Raw genomic sequence first — 19,739 nt, 5'->3', positions numbered from 1 at the left:
CGAGGGTCCCTATGAGTCGGCTCTGGAGGATATAGAGGACCCTGGACAGGGTTCTGACTCCGAGCAGGGATCAGAGAGGCTGGTTGGCCACTAGAGGCACCTGAGGCATGGAACAGTGGTGAAAGCCAAAGGGAGTGTGCTCTGACGTCATGCCTTGGAGCAGTGGGGAGGAGACAAGAGAGTGGTTTCTGGATGCCCGGCAACAGAGAGTTGATAGACGTAGAGAACAGCTACCCATTTACAAGAGATGATTGGACTCAGGTGATCGTAATCAGGCTCCTCTCAAGGCTATTTAAGGAAGGACTTTCCGGAAGTTGTTTTGCAGGAATCAACTTATCATTAGAGTTGGAGACGCTCTCAAATCTGTGTCGTACCTCGGCAGGCTGGATTGCTGCCAAGGTGTTATCTGGACCTCGGCAGGCTGGATTGCTGCCAAGGTGTTATCTGTATCTGGATTGCTGCCAAGGTTTAAACTGTATGTAAATAAAACATCTTGCAGAGACCTTGTTTCGGAGTGCTTTGGTATACAAGAAGGGGGGGTCAGAACAGCAACCGATAGTGTCATTTTTAAATTTGTCCCCCAAACTTTTTCCTATTTATCTAATTCAATATTGTAGTCAAAGTTCTGTGCCCATTTTACCATTTGTTCTTTCACAATTTCTTCTTCCATTTTATACTTCAGAAGAAATTTATATATTCTCCCTATAATCTTTCTTTCTGTGCTTTGAATTATTTTGTCTAATTCATGTGGTTCCATTTGGATGTCGTATAATTTAGTATCATTATTGTGTCTAGCTTTGATTTGCAAGTAGGTTAGCCAGTCAACTTTCATGTTTTGTTCTGCCAATTCTTCAATTGTTTTTACATTTGCCTGTCCATTAATTAAGTCTCTGTATCTTAGCACTTTATTCATATCTGTAAAATTTGTGTGCGTCATCCTTTCTGTCGGGGATAGCCAATTCGGGATTTTCACATAGTGGTTTTTTAAAATTTTGATCAGCTCCAGGACTTTAATATCTTTAGTTTGAATGGAGCCGCAGTACTCCAGACAGACTTGGTGTGCAATTTGGGGGTTCTTCTGGAATCATGACTCTTGCTTGATGAGCAGATGGCAGTTGTGGCTAGGAGAGCCTTTACACAACTTTGTGTTGCATGCCAGTTGAGTCCTTTCCTAGATTGAGAGTCCCTACATTCATTCAAGCTCTGGTTATCTCCAGGGGTGGGTTCCAGCAGTTGCTACCGTCGGTTTGCTCATGGCCGTGCCACACACTTGATGCACACTGCGTGCGCGTGCATACTGCAATAAAAAATGCTCTGCTCATGTGCCAAGCAAAAAACAAGATGGTGCCACCATTCCGGGGACGTGGCAGGCCTGGCTCTCTGCCAGTTCCTGAGACCCAGACCGCGAAACCACTACTGGTTTGGCTGATACAGTCCGAACCACTAGGAACCCACCACTGGTCATCTCCCTTCTGGACTATTGCAATGTGCTGTACATGAGGCTATCATTGAAGAGTATCTGGAAGCTTCAGCTGGTGCAGAATGCAGCCCCATGGACAGTTCTTGGCGTCCCGAGGGCAGCCTATGTTGCACTGCTATTGTGCGAGATGCACTGGTGGCCAGTTTGCTTTTGAGTCCAATTTAAGGTGTTGGTTATCACTTTTATAGCCCTTCGTGGCATGGAAGCAGGTTATCCAAGGAACCATCTTGGCCCAATGGGATTGCCCTGCCCCACCCGTGCCAGCAGAAGAGGCATGTTGCAGACCCTGCCAGTCAAGCAACTCTGGCTGGTGGGATCCAGGGGAAGAACCTTTTCTGCTCGAACTCTTGCCCTCTGGGACATCGTGCTCCCCCAAGGTCAGATCTGCTCCCATCCTCTTGAAGATAGGACTGTGCCAGTCAGCCTGGGGCCCTGAAGGGGATTGTGACCCTTCGGAGGTGCTAATGAAGGAGGCAACACTCCACCTCCTTCCTGTGCGCCCTTGGATTCCTCTCTATCTTGCTTAGTTTTATTTTAAATTTAAATTTATGATCCCTATTTAATGTTTTATGGTCTGTTTTAATGGAATGGAAGCCACAGAGATGGCACAATGGGCAGCATGCAAGTTTAAATAAAAAAAACTATTAAAAGGCATACACTTTAAAACAAAAAAAACTGGCACTAAATTAAGCTTCCAACATGCAGCCACCTCATTCTATCTCAGCTCTTGGGAGAAAAGCTGGGCCAGCAGTGCTTTTTGGAAGGTTAAGGCCTGCCAAAATGCAGGGGGAAACAGCGCTCCATGGGGCAGGAGCCACTACGGACAATGCAGGCTTCCTTGCTCCCACAAGATGGCAATATTTAAGGGCCAGGACTAGGAGCCTATGTGCACCCACTCTATCTAACGTGGTAGGATAAATAGATGTCCTTAGGGAGGGGCAGATAACCTGTCCCTGACCTAGTTAGGACTTTAAAGGCGATGAGCAGCACCTTTGAATTGCACTTGGAAAGAACCTACAAGCCAGTGCAGCTGTGATGGGTGTTACACAGGCAAACCGAGGGGAACTAATTACTGGGCACATCACTGTGTTTGGATCGGCAGCAACTTTTGGACGGTCTCCAAGGGCAGCCCCATGTAGTGTGCATTGAAGTAAATGGGATGTGAGCAGGACACGAGTGGCCATGAGCCAGGCCTGCTGGTCCAGGAAAGGGCGTATTTGGGTGCACCAGTTGAATCTGTGCAAAGCCCAGCCCCACCCCAAACCATGGCTGCCCCCTGCCTCCTCAAGCACAAGCCCCCCAAAGCCTCTCCCTTTGCCAAGGTTCCTCCTTGATAGCCTGCAAGCACTTGGCCAGCATCACCACAGCAGCCAATGTCTGGCGAGGGGTGGAGATATATAATTGGGTGCCTTCAACATGCTGATACCAGATACCATACTGATGGGTGACCTCATTCTACAACAATGAAACATAGCCAGGTCCCTGAATGAGAACTTCTCTGTGCTTTTACTGCCATTCAACACTGATCTTCATAATTGGAGAACGTTTCTGTGCCCAGATGTTCCAGAATGATCTGCTTGCATTTAAGCAAGGCAAGGGTGCTGCCTGCCCCAGCTGAAGCTTTAGAGATAGGAAGTGTTGCCACCTACACTTCCCCAGAGATACAGGCCAGAAACAGCTGTCAAAAGAGATGAGTAAAAAGCTCTTACAAAAGAACTCTGAGTTTTCCGTATCCCATCCTGGAAGGGGTGGGGTAGGGGAACTCTTGAAATAATCAGACTTCTGAGTGCATGAATTCTACATTATGGAATTTTATTGCTGGCATGCTGGATTAGGTGGGTGTAATACAAAAATAGGTCTCTATACAAACGTTCTTCGCAAGTTTTTTACAAGAGGGATTTTGTCTGTGGTGTCTCACCCAACATGACATCTCCCCAAGCCAACCCAGTACTCACAACATCCCTTCCCAGCCCCCCCACCCCCCCCACCCCAGGCTCCCTTTCCAGACAGCTTTTTATTGCAAAAGATGGTGGAACGCCCAACACCCAACTCCATGGAGTATTGCTATTTTTGTCAAGGGTGGGAGAAGGACCAGGTCATTCAGACATATTAACTTATCTTGGGGAAGGGTGAAGAAATTAAAAGTGGGAAGAGGGCAGAGCTATGAATAAGTTAGCATTCCAAGGATTTGGAGATGACTCCCCTGGTACAGCCTCCTGCTCCTCTCCTGGGAAGAGCCTGATCAGCCCTCCTTCCCCAGGCAGCTTCTGCTTGCAACCTTTCTATGGGAAGATGTAAATCAGGGGTGGAACTTAAAGCAGGCCGGAAAGCTGCACTGCAGGCGAGGCCCCCAAGGGCTCCTTCCTGAGCACACATCCCTGCAGAGCGCTTTCCCACAGGACTATGTCTGTATGTCTCCCACATTTACCCCAGAAGCGCCTCCTCTCTCACCCTTGGGATTCATCCTCAGGGCTCCCTTGCAACAGGGTCCCCCAGGAGATGGGAAGGCAGCTCCCTGGAAGGCTGTGGAAAAGCAGCTCCAAGGCGAAGTGCACAACTTTCCACTTCAGCCAACAAGGGCTGCTGCTGCTGCTGCCATCCTTGGGCAAAGCTGCTGGGAAAGGACCCTATTTGCTGGCCTGGATTCTACAGCCGCAAAGAGAGAAGGTGGGGTGGGGGTTACCTAGCTCTTGAGGCAGGCTCCTCTGCTATTTCCCAGAGACCAACCGTCTGCACCCGTCTCCTGTGGAGCGGTTCCAAAGGACAAGCTAAGCCTCACCTGGATTTCACCAGATTTCTAGACCTGGTTGGAGCTGTTATTTTTTCTCCTGTGCACCAGTCAGAAATCTGCTGTACTACTTCAATCATGAGGGAAATGGCTTCCGAAGGGTTTTTTTGCTCAACCCCCTCATGCCAAGCACTGTCTGACGGGATTGCTCCAGGCTACCAGCATCCAGGTCTTCCAAAGGACAGCCAACATTGCTGGAAAGCGAATTGATGATGGAAGAGAAAAGGAAACAGGAGACAGAATTGCCTCCACAGGATGCTGTGCATGACTTACCTGGCAAGAAAGGCATCCAGTCCCCAAAACCCCCATGGCTCAGGCCTCACACAGCCCCATCCTAGCTTGGAGCAAGGGACAACGCCCCCCTCCCCAACCTGTGCATACAGGCAAGTGCTGTGACCAGAGACAATGACGAAAGTGTGCCAAGAGCACGTGGGGGGGGGGGGACTGAGGTGAGGTCTGTAAGTGGGGGGATGGAATAGAAGGAAGAGGGAAGGGACAACTCCCCCTCTTTCACATTATCAAAAATTTATCCCTTCAAACATGCCTCCGTGGTTAATGGGGCAAGAGATAAAAACAGAATTAATGCAACATTACTGCACTTTTCAAAAGCTACCATTTAAAAAAATCAAAACCAAAACAGAACACCCAGGAGATCCAAAATAATTCAGTGGCTCGGAGACTTTGGTCTCCAGAAAAGCTACATTTTAAACAGCTCTGGGCTGAAACTTCCCCCTGCTGGAATCTGCAAGCAAATTTTCTCAGTTCAACAAGCATTTTGCAAGGCTGTGGTGTGCAAAATTAATGCCTGCACAAATTAATTCAACCTGGGGATTAAACTGAAAACAGAACCCAGAGTATTGAACAGAAATGGGTTTAAGAAGGAGTCACCTTCTTAAAGGTGTGACGGACAATGGAGAAAATAACAATGAAGCTTATTCAAACCGTATGGAGCGAAATGCAGTCCACCTGCTTTCCAGAGTTTGCGTGAGGAAAAGAGCCTGCTGAGACCACCTTTGCCAAAACTGCTCTACATTTCAGTCTGGAGAACAGTGTGGTTAAAAAAGGCAGAGAGGTAGATTTTAGAGTCAGAAGTAAAAGCAGGCTGCTACTCTCTGGGACGGGAGTTCAAATCCACAGGTGCTGGTCCCAGCCAGGGGTCTTTCGCTTGTCCTCTTGGGGAGCCCTGGCAAGCAAAGCCCATCGTTACGCGGAGAAGACCGCTGCATCGCTTGGCACCCAGGCACTGACTCTTGTGCCAGGCTGGGCAGGTGAAGCGCGACTCCTGCCTCCTGTGGGAGCTACTTCCGAAGGTAGCGCTGTGCGAGGACGGCGGCGTCCAGGGCATTCATGGGCTGGGCATCGTGACCAAGGCGCCTCACTGGAGGGACGCTGCCAAACTGCCGCTTCTGCAGGAAGTGCTTTGCCTCGTGGAGCGTGTTCTTCTCCTCCGCTAGCAAGAGCTGCTGCCTCATGTAATTCTCAAACTCGTACTGAGAACATTCCTCGCTCACCTTTGCCTGCAGGGAGGAGAAAGCCTTTTGGGGACCAGAACTGTGTCCGTCCCTCCCTGCCTTTTGCCACCCCAAGAATCCCAGCCTCAGTAAGGAGCAGGGTAGACAGTCTGGCAAGTAGCTTTCAGGAGAGCCCTGCCTATTCTCCCTGCGCACACACACGCTTACATGTTTCCATGCCACTGATCCCCTGGCAGCAGAAAATGCCAGTTTGCATCGACTGCCCGTCCGACTAACAGGGAGAAGCCTATGAGAGGAGTTGGGACAGCAACAGACACAGAAATGTCAGCAGCTGAGGCCAATCCCGAGCTAAACCATCCCGGGCCTTCACTGCTCTCCTTGCAGGCACCTGTGCAGACAGAGACCCTGCCCAGAGGGGGCCCGAAGGGCCTGGAAGAAGCTGCTGGAAAAGGCTCAGAAGGAAAAGGACCAGACAGCAACAGCAGCTGGGATGATGCTCAGTCTGAGACCCTCCAGGCTGGGATGGCAAATCTTACCTCATGCGCGTGTTCTGGGTTGACCACCTGATCGTCGACATCGGGCACCACCTGCAAGGGCCCACTGAGGGAGGACATGGACTGCCTGCGGGAGACAAAGGCTTGCTGATCAGCAGGGCAAAGGCTCCTGCCAGGAGGCCGTCACTGGGCTCCCAGGTTTGGCCCAGCCCAGGGAGAGCGTTTCCTAGCCAACCCAGAGAGGGTGAGAGTGCAGGCCACAGCAGCCATTCTTAGCCTAGGTGCTCCTCCATCAGGATGGGGGAGGGAGAACAGGGACAACACCTTTCAGTTCATGGTGCAGAGCTGGGATGCTGCCCTTGCCAGAGCTACCCAAAGACTAGCAATGACGGGCCAGGAGTCGGCCAGCTTGGCATCCTGTCTGCACCCATCATCTCTCCCATCTGTGCGACCCAACAACAAATGCATCCAGAACCAAATCTCCTTTGGCCACCTGGTTGGAGACCCCAGAGGAGCTCTCTCAGTTCTTCCATCTGGTTGAAACCTCTACAAAGGCAGCCTCTCAAGGGGGGCAGAAAGCGGCTTCCTTGCCAGAGGAAAAGGCAAAACAAGGGAGGTGCCAAACACAGAAGCTGCCCCAGAGGACTCCGCCTTTGGACGGATGAAGGAGGGCAGCCCAATCCAACTTACCCTCCATCTGGCGAGGTTTGGGTTGGCATGCAGGGCAGAGCCACTCCAACCCCTCCTGCCCTCCTGGGGCAGCCCCACCCTCACATCCCCCACCCCACTCACCAGGATGTAATTATGGAGCTGAGGGATTCAAGCACTTCCGAAGCTGCCAGGCGCTGCTGAGGGTCCAAGACCAGCAGCTTCCGAATCAAACAGACAGTGTTTTCGGACACCCGCCCGTCCCTGCTTGAGAACAGGGAGGGGTTAGGAGGATGGCCGGGACCTGAACCCCCAGAGCCAGAAAGAGGCGGGATTCAGGGGAGCTGCTTTCACTCACTCTGGGATGGCGTACTCGGCAGCCTTGATCTTGCGGAAGAGCTCCTGGGGGATGCTGTCGTAGAAGGGGAACTGGCCGTAGAGCATGGTGAAGAGGACTACTCCCAGCGCCCACATGTCACTGGGCTTGCCACGGTATGGCCGACCTGCAGGGCAGAGGAGGCACCCGGAGGCTAGCATGGCCCACTAAGGAGCAGAGGCTGCACTGCCCTGCTGGTTGAGCTCACGTTCTTTCTGCACTGGGAGAAGGAGGCCTCCCCCAAGCTGCAAGTGTGTGGAAGCTGGGAGAGGAGGAGTAAAGATGCCAGAGCTCCCCTTTTCCCCTCTCTCCCAGTCACAACAAGCGGAATCTCTTTTCCATCCGCCAGGCCACCAGCCAGCCGAGAAAATGAGGTTTTAGAGCCATTGTAGCTCTGTCTGGAGCAAGCTAGAAAAGGTCTGGAAACCCACCCACTTCCAGACGCCTGAGATGTTTCAGAAAAGGGAATAGAGGGGAGGCAGCAGCGTCAGAAAGGAAGGGAAGCCTCCGGGGGGGAAAAAGGGCTGCCGGAGACATCCTGGAGAAAGGGATGCTACTTACCGCTGAGGACATCAGGACTAATGTAGGCGGGGCTGCCCCGCTGGTCCTTCAGCAGGTCATCCTCACTCACCAAATGCTTCCCAAGACAGAAGTTGGTGATTGTAATTCGGTGCGTCCTGAGGCAAAGACAGAATTAGAATAGAAGTGGAGAGAGAAACTGGAGGGGATTCAGAGGAGGGCAACACAGGCGATACAAGATCCTGAAACGGACTGAAGGAACATAGGAGGTTCACACAGGGAAGAAGTGAGAGCTGCGTTCAGGCTTGTGAATCCCAGAGAAGATAGTTATCAACTGTTTTCTACGACCATCAGAAAATACTGATATAAGCTGTGGTTATATTTCATTTCAATATATGGCAAGATACATACAACAGTGGAACAGTCTATCGATGGAGCTTATGAGTTTTTAGTCTCTGGAGCTTTTTAAGGGGCTGGACAGCTAACTCTGACAGTTGGTGTAACTCTTTATATACTGCAGAGGGTTGGGGCAAACGATCCTTGTGGTTCCTTCCAACTCTACAATTCTATGATTTTAGGATGGATAAGCAGAGTCCCAATAGAGGAGCATCCAGTCAGCTTTCACGACCGATGGGACTGATTTGATCTGAATGCTCCCCAATTTAAATAGCCTCCAGGGGTAAGTATTGTGACCCTGTATTGACTTGTAAGACTTTGGAGAACTAGGACTGCCCAAAAGCTCTCTGTCTCTCTTTGGCTTTGGTCCAGTCCTTCAGCCTCAAGCCTCCTATCTGAGGGGGGTGGGGTTGGGAGCCTGCAGTGGAAGAGGGGGCAGAAGAGAATCCTGGGTGCTGCACTGGGGACAGAGGGAAGGCTAATGTCGCCTGAGAATACCCACCACCATCATCCCTCACACCCGAGGGAACAAGCAGTGCAGGCATAGCTTTCTTTCTATTTCACACAGCTGGGTAAAAATCCTCAGAACCTTAGAAAAGGAGTAGTGCCAAATTGCTGTCATATAAACACAGCACCTTAAAACAAAACTCTTTGAGAGAAGGACCATCAATTTAATTCTGAATTAAAAGCAGAATTAAATTGGAAGATTTCATAGAGCAACAAATATTTTGGTGTTCTATCTCACTTAACATTGGCTTCAAAAAGAAAAAAACTTCCAGCTCAGACAAACACAGAATTAGGATGGATTTCCTATAAAGCAGAAGAAGGGACATTTGGCAAGCAAGAGTTACTTTGTCATTTCTCTCTCTCTCTCTCTCTCTCTCACGGTAGGAGGGGCTTTTGCAGCTGCAGGATGACCTCCAAAGGCCAATCCAGCCTTGTGCTCCCCCCACTCCAGCAACAGAGGCCCACCCCCTCCTCCTCGCCTTTCAGCTGTCCCAAGACAGTGGCCGGCGTCCTTCCCCTCAAGCTAAACATGGCCAGTTGCTTGAGCTTGGGTTTCCATTCCCTCCTTCCTTTTGGTACCCGTTCTCTGAAGATGCTGAACTTTGTCCATGTTGCTTTAGACTGTAGTGTCCAGAAGCAGACACGAGTTCCAGATTTTTCAGGATCCAGCCCTTATCCAGGTCAGTGCATAAAAGAAATCACAACTGAGCTCAGAGGGAAGGAACTGCCCTTCAGGCTCCCTGACCTCAAACTACTTGAAGCTATCAATTCTGCTCAGAATGTTCAAATCTACGAATCCTGGTCAAAACCTCAGCAGCTCCTTGTTCCAAACCGCTTTCTCACAGACCACCCTGTAGCCCCTTGACCGGGACATGGCCAAAATATGGGTCAAAAGGGTGAGGTTAGGAAAAGCTGTAGGTGGCAGAAGCCAAAGTAAGTTTGCCTGAGCTTCTCTTTCTGAGGCTGGAACCAAGAGTATCCCCAGAGCAGAGAGCTTTTGGGACCTGCTTCCCCCCCACACAAGGGGTGAATTTCAGCCTCTAAATAAGAGCTCCTTTTTCCTCCAAAGCCTCTCAGACGAATCCCAAACTAAGCCGATTCGGCCTCCTTTCCAAGGCCAGAGAGCTGCAGGCATTCAGGAATTCTCACAATCTGGTTGGAGGCTGCTGGACCAGTTCTTCCCACCCAGAGTCTGGACAGGACTTTCCCCACGAGGGAAGGAAAGCAGGTCAGAGGGTTGCTGCCGAAGCCTTAAAACGCTGCTTTTGCTGCCCAGATACATGCCTCGGTCTGCCTGGGCATAATGAAGAGATGAAGTGGGCAGCCTCTTGGATCTAGGCTCTCTGGAAGACAGCTAGCCAGCCTGGTCTCCCTGGTGACTGGCAGAGTAGCTACACCAGGGGCGATTGTCCTCAAATGGTTGCTAATAGCTTTTGTTGTTAAGGGATACTTTTGTGCCGTTTGCTTTAATGAAGGCACTTTCCCTGGTCATGGCTGAAATGAACTTTCTGTCTGTCTGCATCACAGACGAGAGCCCCACAGGGCCAGCCTCCCAATTCCTGACTGGCTCTTCCAGCGCTACCAACTGCCCCTCATGAAGCGTCGCCCATTCTTGGGCCTTTGCCCACCAGAGAACAAAAAGAGGGTTAGGGTTAGGGTCCATATCCATCTGCCCTGGATATGACACAGCAGTTGAAACTCTTCAGGGGTCTCTGCAGAAAACCTGCTACCCACTTCCCCAGCTGTGTGCAAAGAGCAAGTCAAGACCCTCTGGGAACCCTCAACCATCCCCTGGCCGAGCAATTTGCAGAAGGAACACACCTTTTGTTTAGCACCATGTTCCCCAGTTTCAAGTCTCTGTGCACAATGTTCTTCTGCAAAAATAAAACAATCCTGCAATTAGAAGAACTGAGGTTATTCTGCCCAATGCAGAAGACCCAAACAAAGCCCCCGGTGGAATCCCCTGAGAGAAGTGCCCGGCTCACTTCCGACTTCTGTCCTTTTGCTCCTGCCAAGGCAGGTGACAAACAACTCTCAGTAAAATTTAGGGTTGGTGCCCTGACCGCAACGTTCTAGCCGTGCAGGATTCTGGGCCGGTGTGCACTCTGTAACATGGCTGCTCTCGTACTGTGGAATAAGTGCAGAAACATGTTACCTTGTGCAAGGCTTCCACCACCCGCACAACATCATAGAAGATGACAACGGTCTCTCGTTCACTGAGCCGCTTCTCTTTGATGACGTAGTGCTGGAGATTGATGAGATCCGCCGTCTTGTCACTGAAGTCATGGGCACAGAGGCAGTCCAACACTAAACAAATACGTTTCTTCATTTTTCGGACCATCCGACTGGACTCCAGATCTTCCACCAGCTCGCAGGTTCGGTCCTGCATAGTCCAAGTCGCAGGGACCAGAGTTAATTGAGCAGGGAGACGCCCACCCTACCCACTGATTAGACACAGGCCCACTCTATGCTGCTTCTCCACAAGAGCTACCACTGCAGGTTTTGCACCTGTGCAAAATGATTGCTCTTTACAACCATTAATGAAATTCTCAGAGACTTGGGGAAGGAGTGGGTGGGTGCAGAAACGATTGGTCTTACCGGAAGCGTCACATTCTTCCCAGCAAGCATGTCCCAGATTTGCCAAAGGCTCCCTGAGGACAGTCTCTCCCCTTGCTTAAGCAATTGTAAGTAAACTGGCACAGAGGGGCATTTGATGGGCAGAGCCTAACAGGCAGAGACGATGGACTGGGACTGTGGTAGCTCCTGCGAGCAGCACATGACATCAAAACCATGATGTCCCCAAAACCGATGAACATGGGCTGCGCCATTGGGAGGATCGAGAAAGCCTCTCGAGGCTCCACCAGGTCAGTGCCTTCCCTACCTGGAAAAGGCCATGATGATGGACCACCCCATCCTGATTGTGCAAGAGGGAGAGTAGGGAGAACTCGGTATGCAGCAGCATTTTGCCCTGACGTTCCTCTTGGGTTTCTGTGCCATGGTCCTTCTTGTCCTCCAAGGTGAGGATCTTTGGGAATAAGAGAAAGGAAGAGCGGCTCAAGACAGGACCTTTTTTGCAGGGAAGCCAGAAAGCGCCAGTCTCAGTGCAAGGTGAGCAAAATCACAGCAGGGCACGGATCACCTTGGAGCGCAAAGTTGGCATCTTAAAGAAAGGAGGCCCTACTTTCCTTTTTGGTCTGGCTCAAGCCAAGGGGGAACACCTTTCCCCAATAGTACTCCTATGCCCTGTTGCTATGCCTGGGGCACGGACTTGGAGGTTGAAGGGTTCTAGGGCAGCGATGGCGAACCTTTTTTGGCTCGTGTGGCACAAGTGGGGGGAGCGCAGGGGGGTTGTGTGCGGGCGTGCCACACCCATAATGCAATGCGCGACCCCCCAGTGCGCATGCGTGCACAAAAGGCACTCCCCCCATTTTTACATGCTTTTTTCGCTCTCCCCAGGCTCCAGAGGCTTTATAGGAGCCTGGGGAGGGCGAAAAGAGCCTCCCTCGCCCCCCCGGAGGCCCTCCGGAGGCTTCAGGGATCGTCCGGAGGCTTCCCTGACACCTTTGGAACGCTTACTTAAAATGACCCTCCGAGCAAACCGGAAGTCATTTCCGGTTTGCTCGGAGGGTCGTTTTGAGCGCTCCAAAGGCGTCAGGGAAGCCTCCGGAGGGTCCCCGAAGCCTCCGGACAGTCCCTGAAGCCTCTGGAGGGCCTCCGGGGGGCGGGGGAGGCTCTTTTCACCCTCCCCAGGCTCCTGGAGTCTGGGGAGGGTGAAAAATGGTGAACTCAGCTGGCCAGCGCGCGCATGCGCGCTGGCCAGCTGAGAGCACAGTGCCTCGCGTGCCCTGACAAGTGGCTCCGCGTGCCACCTATGGCACGCGTGCCATAGGTTCGCCATCTCTGTTCTAAGGCATGTAACAGTTTTCACATCTTAATCTTGTATCAGCCCCAGAGTCAGCAAGCAACAGTGAAGGTGTAAGGAAGGCCTCTCTCCACCTGAGCCCTCTGGAAAAGCATCAGAGCGTCAAAGGGGCTGCTGTGGCTTTGGGGACGGGACAGCTGCAGAAGGCATCACTCCTCGAAAGGGCTGAGTATCACTTGAGGAGAACCACCCAGGTTTCGATTGTGATGCCCCCACTGCACATTGACCTTCCACAGATGATCGACCCGGTCTTGCCCACCACTCTCTCTTCTTACCAAATAGTATTCAGAGGACCCAGATGGTTGGGGGCCATAGGCTGACTCTGTAAGCGGCTTAGAGAGGGTGGTAAAGCACTATGAAGCGGTATGTAAGTCTAAGCGCTATTGTTATTTAGCAATAGCACTTAGGGTGTTCTGGGTGTTTATAGTGTCAAAGCATTATTTGCATATTTCCCCCAACAATTTGGTCTTCATTTTCCTGGCTACAGAAGGCTGGAAGGCTGAGTCAACCTGAAGCCCCATTAGGATCTGCCCTCCTGCCTGTGGGCAGAATTTGTCTGCAATACTGCAGTCTAACCACTGCACGGCCAGGGCTCCTGTTAATATTTGCTGCATTGGATCCCACCTTCAAAGATTCTGCAGTTCAGCAGATCTTTAGGGTTTAAACACTCTTTCATGTCAGTTATTTTGGGGAAATGGCTTGTGTAAATTGCTCCTTACCTTCAGCTGATAGAAGTCATCTGTCCCATCCTTTCTTGCCAAGCACTGCACAATGCTAGGCACTGGGGAGTTGCCCAAACGTGGACCTGGGAACATAAAAATAGAACACCTGCCCCGTTAGCCTCTCTGCCCAGCAAGATGTCTTTTCCCTCAAGCCACAGAGATGGCCAATAGGAAGCTGACATGGAGATGGCTCCACACAAGAGCAGGAAAATGCCATGGCCATCTGCTCTGGAACCAGAGCCCGAAGTGTCAACCCTGTAGTGCGTTGCCCTCTTTTCTGAGAAAGTGCAGCTCAAGATGAATTTCGTAGTTTTGACATTTGTGGCCCACCTTTTCTTGATGAGCAAGTCGCACTGGGGTACTAGGGACAATTATGCTGGCAGTGACCACAGCAGAAAAGGATTCAAAACCTTTATTCACAAACGCTGCTCCGACCCTCATCCCATCTGGTGACGAAAAGAGGCTGGGACACCTTTGAGGAGTTCTACTGGGCTGCAGCCTGGCTGAATAGATTGTCTGTTTGTCGGGGACCAGGAATGTCATCCTGTTTGATGGCAGAACTCATCAGGCAAAGGAAGCGTCCTGCACGCCTCATGATCTTACAGCACTGAATAGGTGCAAGTCAGTGACAATATCCCTGGGGGCAAGAATCCCTTCTTACTCACCAAGAATGAAAGGTCCGGCTCTTTTGGTGTTACTGCTGGAAATCCCTGGGCAGAGGACCTTGGCGGATGTTTCCCCACCGCCTCTATCGGAGGTTCGTCGCTTCATCCTGAGTTCTGCAAAGGGAGAGGCTGCTTTAAGCCTAATTCGTTTTCTCAAAGGAGATTTCCTATCGCAACTACCACACAGGAGCTTATAACGGTCAGAGAGAGAAACCTAGTAAGGACCCACTGCATTAGGTCTCCCTCCCCTCCCTGCATTCCACGGATGAGTTCAGCAAAGGGACTGTGAACTAATTCAGGCCTCTGGCACCAGGGCTGCGCACCCATGGCAGAAGCACCAAGAGGAACAGGGCAAGTACAAGAGAAGTTCCTGCACTACTAAAGCCATTTAATGTGCGGAACTGATGAACTCCTCCTTTTTGGACTCTTCGGCTGGTCTCAGCAGACTTGAAACACCAGCTGCAACTCATGCTGCTACAGCCAATAGAAATTGAGGAGACCAGCCCTAATGGCAAGGGGCTGAAGGCATCTCCCCAAAGCGTGTGGTACTTCAACAAAGAGGGCCATGAGCTCATGGAAGATCCTGCCCGTCTCCCTAGCAAAGACGACTGGGGAGAAAGTCAAGGAATGCTTTGGCTTTGAAAGAACACAGGGCAGCCACATATGCTAATCTGCCGGTCTGATATCACTGGCACAAAAAAAAAGAATGTGTCCACCGGTCCACATGTTGCCTGTGTATCTCTTCTAAGGACTTCACTGAGGCAACAAAATGTACCAGGTAGAGCACAAAAACATCACCTGCAGAAAAGCGACAGACAGGCCCAGATATGCACAATAAACCCTACAATACAAAGATCACCATCCTAGGAATACTCAATTTAATACAGTTGTGTTTTTGAGGCCCATCGAAACAGAAGAACGCGCAGGGAACAATGGCTCTGATCACTGCTCCAAAGTCACCAAGGGGAGGCCAGTCTGCCCCGATCCATAGTTGCCACTTTTCTCTTGGCTCTGTACAGGAAGCGTTCCTGCAAAGGTCTCTTGCCAGAGTTAGGTTCCTGAAATGAAGGCCACTGAGCCAAGGGCTTTCATCAGATCCAGTACACAGTCTGGCCCAAATGGGTGTGTCAGTAATGCAAACCAATGGATGGACGTAAAGGCAAAGAACTTAAGTCACGATTGAGCCTTGGGGATGGCTTCCATGCAGTTTGTCACCATCTACTTCTCGGATTGTCATTGGCCCTGGAATTCCCAACCAGACCTAACCCTAAATAACCAGATCTGGTTCAGCTTTGCTTTTGGGATCAACCGAGACGAAGTTCTGACACGAACAAAAGCAGATCTTGTGTACTGAATAAGTCTCCTTGCCCAATTGAGTCTAAGCCATATCCACTCTGAAGCACTTAGGGGAATGCTTTAAAGCAGCGCAGTCTGTGGGCCAGATGTGTCACGCACTGGCCACACCCAGGCCCGGTTTAGCGAAGGGTAAAGAAGTCCTGATAGGTCACATGACGCCGCCACGATGACATGAGTTTGACACCCCTGCTTTAAAGTAGGCTTTCCCTCCATTTGATTTTGACTTGTCAACACACATGGAATTTCAGCTACATCAAACCTCCAAATTCTTTTTGGAGTTTTTTTTTTTTTAACACGTCAGTCTTCAGAGATTGGAAATTTCCTAGCAATCTCCTATCTGAAAGGCAACCTTGCTGAGCCCTGATTAGGTTAGCATGAACTAGAGTGAACTTATTTTTTTTTTACTTTTAATTGGTCAGAGAAGCAGTACAGGTTGGGGGAGCCTGATCTTGTTAGATTTTAGCTTCAGCTTTGTGTCATGCTAACAGCAATGTTCCCAAGGACAAAAGAAAAACAGCCATATTTCATCAGGAAGCAGAACTCTGAATACACAATTATTACGATGTGCTGCCTTCCTGGTGACAGCATGCCAGCTAGAGCCACACTGCTGACTAGCCAACCCAACCCACATTTTGATCAAGTTTCACTCACAGGTTGGTGAAAATTCTGGATGGCCTTGGAATTAAAATATTCGCCAGAAAGAAAAACTGTGCTGGATCTCAAGAACTTTCACCATATCCTTAATAAAAGTCCTTCTTAAACTAACATTGGCATCATTTTACATTATTGTATGTAGAAGATGAACTTATATTGTGTATTTTGCCACGCGTCTGTACTGATCTGCTATCAGCTCAAGAAGGAATAAAGGAATACATTTATCAAGGAATAAATCCTCATTGATTCAGTGGGACAATTCTGAGAAATATACGAAAGTGCATACTAGGATGCAAGGCAAGAAATCCTGCTGAGCTATCAAATCCTTGAACAACAGACATAAATTCGATTCCTATTTATCCACCTTGACACAATACAAGTATGTTAAAATCTTCATGGGACAGTACAAAATTTGCTCCTGTTCATCTTAATATTAAACAAGATGCAAAAGATCAGTTTTCTAAGCATGCACCTCTTTTTTTAGGCCATTTCCAGGCAATCTTATTTTAGAGCTGCTTGCTGGTGGATGGTATGTGAACTATGTGGGCTTGGCAAACTTAGCTCAAAGTTGCAAGATCGAATCTTGGTCAGTCACTGGGATGAGAGATTTACTCTTCTGAGTTTTCAGACTCCTGCTACTCAGCATGAGAATGAAAGCTCGGAAGAATCCATCCCTGGTCCAGTGACCAACCGAGATTTGATCCTGTAACATTATCCAGGGACACATATATTTCCCTTCATTCATTTACTCAAAGTAACCGTAAGGGTTCCCTTTCAATCCCAATTGTGGGCACGAAGACCAAGTGAGTAAAAGAAAGCTATGCAGCTTCAGAAGAGCAGCAGCCGTTCTGTAACCCTGGAGTTCTAGCAACCTAGACCTAGGGAGAGAATTCCTAACAGTGAGAACAATTAACCTGCATTTCTTCAATTTTGGGAGAGAATCCAGACTGAAAGGAAGCCTTCTACCCAGATGTATGAAAGGCTTGCTCTCCAAGTCCTGGCTTGGCATGAAGGTCTCCTCTCTTACAGGAAAGGGAGGGAGGAAGAAGATTGGCAGCTTCCTTCTGATCAGCCCTGGGAAGCTTCAGGGATATTATGATCTGCAGACACACACAGGAGGCTGTTGGGGAAGGGAGAGACTACAGCTACACCCCCCACCCCCGTGGCCCGCCTGCTTCCCCCCTCCCCAGCCTTCTCAGTCCCCAGAAGGGCCGAGAGGAGGCCCAGCCTTCTTTCGGCCCCCTCCCCTCGCCCCCCCCCCCAGGCAGACCTCGGCTCTTCCCCCACAGCGCCTCTTGCGAAGCGGCCCGGGGGGCTCCTGCACGTGCAACGGACTCGCCCAAGGCAGCCGGGGCCGATTTCGGCTGGGCAGGCACGTCAGGAGCCGCCCCCCCTCCGGGCCCTGGGACGAGTCGACAGGCCCCGCATGGCTGCCGGCTCGCGTTCCCAAAGGCCGGGCAGCTCCACGCGGGGCTTTTGGTTTCCCGATCAGGCGGCGGAGGGTTGGCTAAGCGGGACCCCGGGGCAGAGGCTGCGCGAGCCGGCCCGTCGCTCTCCCTCCCGGGGCCTCCGAGGGGATCCGCGGCGGCTTCCCTTCTCAGCCTCCAGGACTGCCCAGCGCCGCAGAACGAGAGGAGCGGTGACCTCGCCGCCAAGCCGGCCCAAGGACCGCGGAGAGGAGTCGCCCCGAACCTAGGGGCTTCTTCGCCGCTTCCAGGGGCGGCCTCTCCGCGGCCCCTCCCGCAGAACCGCCGCCCGGCAGCCTCGGCTCCTTTTCCGGGAGAGCGCCGGGCGCCTTCGACCCAGGGTGCGACGGAAGCGTCCGCCCGCTGAGGCCTCCGCCCCTCACCCATCGCCGCGCCCCTCACCCATTGCCGCCACCGGGCCCGGCCCCGCCGGCCCCGCTCGCCAGGCCGCCTCCCGCTCGGGCGCCCGCCTCGGCCCCTCACGGCGGACGTGACGCAAAGGGACGTCGGGACCCCGCCCCCGCCCCCGGATTGGCCGGGCGAGCAAGCGAGAGAGCACGTGGGCGCCTCCCCCGCCCCCTTGCTGCCGGGGCCGCGGGGGGTGTGGCCTGGAGGGGAGGGTGGGGCCGCCTTACCCGCCCTTCGCTCGTCACCGCGGGGCGGGGCGGGAACTCAGGCGGTGTCCTCCCATCGGTGGCTTCACGGTGTGGTTTGGGGAGCAGCCTCGCATCGCATCGCTGGTGTATATTCCCCGAAGGCTTCCAGATGGATTCTTCTTACTCAGAGTTTCACCCCCCTTCTTCCTGTCCTTCGGTGGAAAGGGCAGCCGCATCCGGACAGCGGTGGGTCGCGTGCAACGGACGCCCCCCCGGCAGCTTCAGGGGTTGCTTCGGGGGCTTCCGGGGAGCTTTGCCTGGCCGGGGCCCTTTAGAAGGGAGGCGGTTCACCTCCTGGGCAATTCCGGGGGCTTCCGGACTTCATCCCTGCCGGCGGGAGCTCCGTTCCTGGCGGCTCGGCTTCTTTGGGTGCTCAAGGCAAAGCACGTGGAGGGGGAGGGAGGAGGGGAAGGGTATGAAGGGGGAGGGAAGGGACGCGGGGAGAGAAGAAGAGGGAGGACAGTTGAGGAGGGGGGAATTCTAATCTTTTCAGGCCTTCAGCCATGCAAGGTCTCTGAGGGAAGGGAGAGGGGAAGGGTGAAGCATGAGGGGGAGGAAGGGTGGGGGAGAGGGGGGGAGTTGGTGGTGGGGGTAGCAATGGGGTTGGGGAGGGGGAGGGACAATTAGGGAGGGGGGATTCTAATCTTTTCAGGCTTTCAGCCATGTAGAGGGAAAGGAGCAGGAGACTGAGCGGAATGGGGAGAAGGGGAGAGGGCTAGGTAGGAGGAGATGGAGCGGGCAAGGGGAGGGGGATAGAAGCAAGGGGAGGGGGCTCGGATAGTAGGAAGGAGAGGCATAGATAGTAGGAAGGGGAGGGGGAATATATGGTAGGAAGGAGGGGCACAAGTAGGAGTAAGGGAGGGGAATAGGTAGTAGGAAGGGGAGGGGGATAGGATTTAGGGGAGGGGGATAGTGTTAGATAAGCTCCCCGTAATGAGAGCGGTGTGCAAGAACAAACAAACCAGCATACAGGGACACCGAATAGTAATTTAGTATTTTACTTATGTGGAAAATAGAGGTAATCAGAGTTCAATTACACACGGTTCAGTCAGTCAGTTATCAATGTTCTCAGTTAAGGAGTGATCCATCCAACAGACCAGTATCATATAATCAGTTCAGCACACAAAGTCACTAACAGCAAAACTCACAGTAACTCACATACATCTAACAAGCTGTATCCACCCATCAGCATCTAACAAACAGAGAACTAACAGCCATTCCTGGCTCCATCTTATGGCTGCTTGAGGCAACAGCAACCAATCCCATTACAGCAGTACTTAAAGAAACAGGACTAATCTCATGGTTTATATATTGCTGACCCAACCTTAGCTTACATTCCTAACAGATAGGATAGATAGTAGGAAGGGGAAGGGGATAGGTGGAAGAGGAGGGGGAAAGGTAATTAGCAAGGGAGGGGGTAGAAAAAAGGGAAGGGGGATAGGTAGGAAGGGAAGGGGATGCGTAGTAGGAAGGGGAAGGGTATTGAAAAAAGGGGAGGGGGTTAGGTAGGAGGAAGGCCAGGGGGTGGGGTACAGGAAGTGGAGGGAAAGAAGGGATACAGGGCGAGTCGTGGTGGGGGAAGAGGTTAGGGTTAGGGGAGGGAAATTGGGATGGGGAG

General features: G+C 51.7%; 2 protein-coding genes across 5 annotated transcripts in view; one reads left to right on the top strand and one right to left on the bottom strand.

Moving 5' to 3' along the window:
• Window positions 1-19,739, top strand: part of MYCBP (MYC binding protein) — a 227,919-nt gene that overhangs the window by 72,758 nt on the left and 135,422 nt on the right. The window lies entirely within an intron of this gene.
• STK40 (serine/threonine kinase 40) lies at window positions 3,276-19,290 on the bottom strand. Of its 4 annotated transcripts, none has more exons than XM_081962421.1 (11): window positions 19,270-19,290; window positions 13,990-14,103; window positions 13,322-13,407; window positions 11,562-11,705; window positions 10,836-11,063; window positions 10,502-10,554; window positions 7,820-7,935; window positions 7,241-7,385; window positions 7,027-7,146; window positions 6,277-6,361; window positions 3,276-5,785 (listed from the first exon to the last, which is right to left on the bottom strand). In XM_081962421.1, exons 2-11 carry the CDS (start codon window positions 14,093-14,095, stop codon window positions 5,567-5,569), a joined length of 1,302 nt encoding a protein of 433 aa, XP_081818547.1. In that variant the 5' UTR covers window positions 14,096-14,103; window positions 19,270-19,290; the 3' UTR covers window positions 3,276-5,566. The 4 variants fall into 4 exon arrangements, with proteins under 4 accessions (XP_081818547.1, XP_081818544.1, XP_081818545.1 ...); XM_081962418.1 differs by lacking the exon at window positions 19,270-19,290 and adding an exon at window positions 17,868-17,986; XM_081962419.1 differs by lacking the exon at window positions 19,270-19,290 and adding an exon at window positions 17,849-17,869.

This window comes from Natrix helvetica (assembly GCF_964273705.1).
Source record: "Natrix helvetica genome assembly, chromosome: 9".
Taxonomy (NCBI): domain Eukaryota; kingdom Metazoa; phylum Chordata; class Lepidosauria; order Squamata; family Natricidae; genus Natrix; species Natrix helvetica.
The sequence above is the reverse complement of the archived record's forward strand: the minus strand, read 5'-3'. Positions and strand labels throughout refer to the sequence as shown.